Source organism: Nelumbo lutea, chromosome 1 (genome assembly GCF_056320005.1).
Source record: "Nelumbo lutea isolate HS-2025 chromosome 1, American lotus-T2T, whole genome shotgun sequence".
NCBI classification, from domain to species: Eukaryota; Viridiplantae; Streptophyta; class Magnoliopsida; order Proteales; family Nelumbonaceae; genus Nelumbo; species Nelumbo lutea.
This window is the reverse complement of record NC_142684.1, coordinates 173,194,236-173,201,272: the sequence shown is the minus strand read 5'-3', so window position 1 is coordinate 173,201,272 and position 7,037 is coordinate 173,194,236. Positions and strand designations below refer to the sequence as shown.

Genomic DNA, 7,037 nt, shown 5'->3' with positions numbered 1-7,037 from the left:
TAGATGTTCTTTATGAAGTGATTTGTTAGAATTTAGAAATAAAAGAAATGGTGGTATTAGTTTCTAGAGACTAAGGGAGACATCAGAAATGGTGGGTATAACCAAGGATGGAACTATCGATATGGTACGGGATACGTTATGATTGGAGAAGTATCCTGCCAGTTGTGTGTATCGAGTTGATACAAGCATGTATACAAACTGATACAATACCATACACTACCACGACATGCGAACACGCATGCGCGTGTTCTTCTACTGAAAACAATAGTTGCAAGGATTCAAACCCACATCAAGAAGTAAGAGAGAGCCTAATGCCCACGCCTATAAGCCACTACCATTCCATCTTTTGTGTTCATAAATAAATAAATAAAAGTTTTATTACGCTATTACTTAAATGCAATTCAAATAAATAATACATATTACAGTTAGCTTTAACTAAAAATTAAAAAAGTAATAATTAATTCATTATTTTATAAAATAATAGAAATAAATAATATATCAAATCCACATCTATATAAAAATATTATTTGAATCTAAAAAAAATTATAAAAATATAATATTAATAAGGGAATAATTATTTTCTTACTTAAAATTTATAAATTTGCTCATGATATATATATATATATATATATATATATATATATATATATATATATATATATATATATATTTACATTACATAAAATCATATTTATTATTTAGAAAATAAAACCATTGTTTACAAAATATTCAAGAATATAATCTTAAATTTAATCTATCAAATCTACTAATTTACATTTATACCAAAAAAGGATTTTTAATTAGAAAATTATAGGAATAAAAATATAATAATGGAATAATCATTTTAAAAATTAAAAATTATGAATTTGCATATGATATGTATCTTAGAAATTTTAATAAATTTAATATATTTTCAATTAAGATTATACATTTTATAAATTATTAATGGATATTTTAATTTACATAGAGAATTTAATATTTGGTTGACCTCTTTGTTAATGTTAAGAAGTAAAAATAGTAAAATCAAAAATAATTGATATAATAATTAAAATATAATAGGAAAATCTGTTTTGTATTTTGGACTCTTGATTGATACATTATCAATAAAATTGTATGATATCTATGCATCACATTATATTAATTGTAATATATTTTTTCATATACATCATTAAAATATACATTTTCTATGTATTTATACATTATTTATGGTTATTTGACCTTAAATTTAATATTGTTAATGTATTATGAAATTTTTATGTATTTCCTTAGTGTATCCATATTTTTCGTCAATATCCATGCGTTTTCAAAGCATATCCATATCCATATCTATATCCAATTTGTCTGATATGATACTCGATACCGATACTTTAGTCCTTGGGTATAACTACAGTTTTGGAGACCTATTTGTAATTAAGGGCTCAATTTGTGAGGAGTATAAGTATTTGCATTTTACATATTTATATTTGTACTCTTTTTAAACTGGGCCTAAGGTTGTGTTTGGTTGTAGTGCAAATTTATTTGCACTAGTGCAAATGCATGGGTGTGCAAATGTAAACAAATGCAAATTCTTGTTTAATTTTGTTTTGGATTTTACTTTATTCTGCTTCATGTCTTAATTTACTTCATTTGTATTCAATCAAACAAAATAAGCTAAAATTTGAAACAAAAATAGGTAAGAATGTACACTCAAATGCCATGGTTTTGCATTAGTGCAAATTGCAACAAAAAACAACCTAAGGGATATAGAAGAGCAAAATGATCTCATTGTGAATTTGTTTATTTTACTCTCAATATTTCCTTGAGCATAAAAGATTTCCTCAAATGCAATGATTTTTTTGGTACCCACCTCTAATTCAATGCAATGGAGATCTTTAAAAAACAAAATGAGCTAATGAATAACTGTTGGAGGGAACATTCAAACATTCAAATTACAAGAATTTGAACTCCCTCCCTTACAAGCATGTGAAAGACCTTTTGTCTCACATTACTTGGGAAAAGAATTGGGGTGCTTTTCACATTCGTGCACCCTAAGTTGAGCTTAGTGCTAATCAACCCGGTGATATAGAACAAAACATACACAATCACAATCGTTTGTCATTTGTCTTTTTTTGAGCATCTTCCATTGGTGGTTTGTAGAGGTTTGATAAGCGAGTGCATGTTTATTAGAAGCTTGTGAGTTATTTCATCTTGGAGACCGATTTACAATCACTTGGTTGCACCATAAGGGGCAAATGCAGTTTTAAGGAGAGTGACCAAGTGGCACGACTCAACCCGTTCATACTGCAACTTCTTAGTGTGTTGTTAACTTTCATCACCGGTTTTGCAATACTACCATATTCCAAGTTTTGAAAGCATTGAACGATAAGTTCCATTAACCTTCTTGATTCTATTTTTACAACAATAACTCAAATAACCTATGGCATAGATGGTTCATCTCTCTCTCTCCCCCTCTCCTTCCCTCCCTCCTTTGGTGATTATTATATATTTATGATAAAAGTGTTAGCCTTGTTACAAATGAGTCCGAATTTCCTACCCACACCTACCCACATAACATTGCAGGCACACATGGGGAACATCTCATCCTCTTACATGTTATTATGCATGGGAAGATGTTTCTAATGCACGGAGGTAGTGTTTTGTGGGTATGCATGGGTAGAGTTCTTGTGGGCAGGAGATCCAAAATCGTTACAAAGTACAGCCTTCCTTTTATACGCTTCAAGAATGTAGGAGTAATTTCTCTCTATACAAAGTGGTGTGGATTATCTATGACTCAACCTGGTCTTCTTTTTAACCTATATATGATTTCAGATTTCCTACTAATTTTTTCTACCCTCACTACTTTACTTGCTGTGAATTGCAGCCACACATCTCACAGTTCAAGGTGGCGATGTGTGATTACAATTCAGGGCGGATAGAGTATAAGGCTATGTTTGGTTTGAAGGAAAATGTGAGGAAAGAAAAGGAAAGGTAGAGAAACCCATACAAGGTTTATAAAGGTTTCCCTACATTTCCTTTCCCTTCCCTTCTTTTTCCTTCAAACCAAACACAGCCTAAGAGTACGGGTAGAGAGTAGTGAGCAGAAAATCTAGTTTGCCCGTATATGCATAAAAAATAATAATAGATTTTTTTTTTCATTTTTTATCGAAGTTATATCAATTCTAAATCAACTAAAGATAACACATGTGTTCATCGTTCCCTAGTGACTGTTGACCATTGCCGGTAAGATGCTAAAATACAGTTATATTGTAAAAACAAAACAAAAAAAAAAAGCAAAAGACGTTGATACACTTTCAGCGTATATTTTCAATAGGAAAATAGACTGAAGTGTAAAGAAAAAAAAAACCCTAGACCAACATTCCCTCAGTGTTTCTCTTCAAAATCGAACACCAAGAAAACCAAATAAAACTAAAATGCTTCAGCTCCATGATTGCAAAATTATGGCTGGAAAAAACCAAAATCAACATTAGTTTAAGAGTGTGTAAATACATATAGTAGAGTCATGTTTGGTTCACTGCTCTAGGCCTCATTCTCTTAATTCTTACTCATTCTAGGCAAGAATGGGTACAGAAATGAATATTAGTGTTTGGTTACAAAATTCTTGTCCAAAGCCACATTATTTTTAGAATTAAAAAATAGCCCCATAGCACAAAAATTAATTAGCCTGTAGCATGAAAAATAATCATGCCCCATCTTGCTCATTTAATTCTTTGAGGAGACTCTACCTATAAAATTGTTGGCATAATTGTTTACTTTTGCAAAAACATTTTTATAAAAGTACTTTTACAAAAACATTTTTATGAAAGTATTTTTACGAAAGCACTTTTATAGAAGTACTTTCACGAAAGCATTTTTATGGAAGTACTTTTACAAAAGCAATTTTATGAAAGCACTTTTACGAAAGTACAAACACTTTTATAAAAACACTTTTATGAAAGTACTTTTACAAAACATCTATATCAATTGGTAAACATTGACTATTGGAGACCTAGGTTGGCGGTTTGTGAATACCGGCATTTTTTTTTTTGAAGAATGAAAATGAATAACATATGACACTTGTTAGTCTGAAAAGAATTCATTTTAGGAAAAAAGTGTTTGGTTCATAGCAATATTTTCTCATTCTACCTATTTTTACCCATTAATTTTCATTTTAGAATTTCATCTTAGATAAAAATGAAAAAGAATGAGAATTTCATGTAAACCTTCTAGTTTACATGAGATCGATTGTCTATATTGGCTACACCAGGGTTGGGGGGTTCTAGGTGGGGATGGGTTACATACCTGGTGACCGAGTCTAGTTGAAAAAATGAAGTGGTTACCAGCAACTATTCCTTGAAGCTGATAGTGTTCTCATTTAAGAGGCTTTGAAGTGACAATTTCAGCAAAATTTTCTGTAAATACTATCATCAATTCATCATCATCACCCGATTGGATTAAAAATGGGCCTGATTATTTTTAATATATATGGATTTAAAATAGAAAAGAATATATATATGAGGCAAGTTTATACATACATATATATATATATATATATATATGAGGTAGAGTCAGACTAAAATCCGAGACTCCCAAATCTAATAGGATTTTATATAAGAATCAGAATACGATTTAAGATTTCATTAGTTTGGATTGAATTTTGATGTTGCTAAATCTGAAGTTTCTGAACCCAATCTAACCCGATTACAACTTTAATCATCATCATCCAAGCTTTGTCCTAACTATATGTGATGGTTATATAAATCTTATTTCACCATTCGATCTATTTTGTTTAATGCCATATCTATTGTTAAATATATGGAAAAATATGAATATATTTAAAAAAAAATGCAATTTGAGACCTTTTATTCAGAAGGCCTCAATACACATAATATGTGGAGTTGGGATATGCTACCATCACAGCTTCCTAGATGATCTATTAACTACATATTTCATGCTTGTATGTTGTCATTGATGGGTCATATTTTTGAGATACAATCATGTTTTGGATTAAAAATAATTATTATCGCATATTATGTTTACATATTAATTTTTCTTTATTTTTTAAGTTTTTATTATTTTAAACAAAATAAGGCGGATCATGTATAGCTAGATGTGATCTGATTGCAGCCCTAAATATGGATGAGTGGAAAAACTATAAAAAAGTTTCCTTCATGAGCTTACAAATGAAATCATTATTGTCTGTGGTTGAAAGTAAAGGAGAACATGAACGTTTACAATTTACCTTGAAATTAGAGAAAAAAAAACCTTTCCCACTACATTTTCATATCAATGAATATCCATCCTCAAGGGCTTTCATTTGAATCCATCTTCCTTCCCAATTTTCATCCTTTTCAAACGCAGTTAGTTCACTACTGTGTTTTGTTCATATATCCCATTTAAATTATGGTACAAAGTAATTTAGAGCAGTTAATTAATGTGCAACTTTCTTTATTGATTTATTCATAATATAAATTGAATACAAGTAATGCAACTAGGTCACTAATGAACAGCTAATTTATATGGAGGAAAGATAAAAGAGGGAGCCTTCTTCACAAGCAGGAATTCGGTAGTTGTCTTATTGTCTATTATTGAATTAAATGAATGATTATGTGGTTTTTTTGGAGACTCCTGTTTTCTCTTCTTGTTTCTGTTCCTGTTCCTGCTCATCCTCTTCCATATAATTTACAAGAGGCTGTACATCGGGAGGAATTGAGATACCTGTGGAAATCAAGTTAAATTTAAAAAGAAAAAAAAAAAAAGAAATTTACAATTTTACGTAAGTAAATTCATATACAATTCAAAATGTAACTAAGGGGAATTGTCAATTTTGTTCCAATCCAAGGGGTAATTAAAGAAAAAGGAAAAGTAATCATATTTGTTGTTTGTAATGTACTGATATTCACCTTTTGGTGGAAGTTCTCCCTGTCTCAACTCATCTATCGTTTGTTGTACTCCAGGTGCTTCTGCCACACCTATAAAACAAATACCACGAAGTTAATGCATCAATATTTGACCGGACCATGTACAAATTTGTAAATCTATTTGTTTGTAATGCAATTTTTACATAAATGAATCATTTAAGAGAGCCAATGAAGAGTAATGAAAAAATAAAAAGAATTGAAAGAGAAATGGTTGAAACTCACCTGGCTTTTGATAGAACTCAACACTGCGGCCAGTGCACCAGAGGCCACATTTAGCAGCGCATTTCAAGAAGTTGTTTTCTTTAATGCAATCGTCATAGCATATTGGATAGCACAAGGCCTCTCCATCCTTTGCATTCATCGCCACAATAACCACGCAAAGCATCATCCACACTACAATTCTATTTGCTTTTGCCATTTTCCTCCCTCTTTTTTTTCTCTCTTTCTCTCTCCTCTCTGTTTATTATCTTTTTGGGTCTGGATCTGCCGGTATTCATAGCATATGGAGTCACTAATTTGGGTCAAATTTCCAAACAAACTTTACCACATCATTTCAGACAACTAATCTCCTCCACCCATATAATTACAAAGTAATTAATTAACCTATATATATATATATATATTAATATTTATTTTCTTTTTAAGTTAATAGCCCATCTTCTATCGAACGGAGGTTATGACAGCAGCATAAAGGGCTAGACGTAACTATGATACTAGAAAGACATGATACCAGAAAAACTTGTAACCAATCAACCTATACCATAAAAGTGGTAACCAATCATGTGTTCTTGTAAATCAACCATCCCAAATGTGGTTTCCCAATCCATCGATTGAAACCCATTCAAATCCACAGTATATAAATTGATGATCTCATATCGGTTTGTATATTGTCATTAGCTAATTATCATAACCCATAACTTTTTCGGTATAGAAACTATATATTATAAAAAAGAAGATATAGACCTCGATCTTTAGGATAAATGACAACAAATTTATCACTATAACATGCATTTTTAGACATTTTCTCTCATTAGAATATGATTATCAATAAATAAAAAATCATTTATTAAGATTCATGTATTTTATACTAACACAAATTGTATTGATTTTAGGAGAATTGGAATATGCTTATATACATGC

The 7,037-nt window shown here is 30.4% G+C and overlaps 1 protein-coding gene and 1 long non-coding RNA gene across 2 annotated transcripts; both read right to left on the bottom strand.

Annotated features, from left to right (window-relative positions):
- Positions 1-3,181: 3,181 nt before the first annotated feature.
- LOC148879253 (uncharacterized) lies at positions 3,182-4,388 on the bottom strand. Its single transcript, XR_016104158.1, has 2 exons — positions 4,279-4,388; positions 3,182-3,441 (listed from the first exon to the last, which is right to left on the bottom strand). It is a non-coding gene; the product is annotated as an uncharacterized LOC148879253 (long non-coding RNA).
- Positions 4,389-5,407: 1,019 nt separating this feature from the next.
- LOC148879252 (uncharacterized) lies at positions 5,408-6,394 on the bottom strand. The gene is made up of 3 exons (XM_088960726.1): positions 6,120-6,394; positions 5,880-5,948; positions 5,408-5,694 (listed from the first exon to the last, which is right to left on the bottom strand). Exons 1-3 carry the CDS (start codon positions 6,313-6,315, stop codon positions 5,582-5,584), a joined length of 378 nt encoding a protein of 125 aa, XP_088816852.1. The 5' UTR covers positions 6,316-6,394; the 3' UTR covers positions 5,408-5,581.
- Positions 6,395-7,037: the final 643 nt, after the last annotated feature.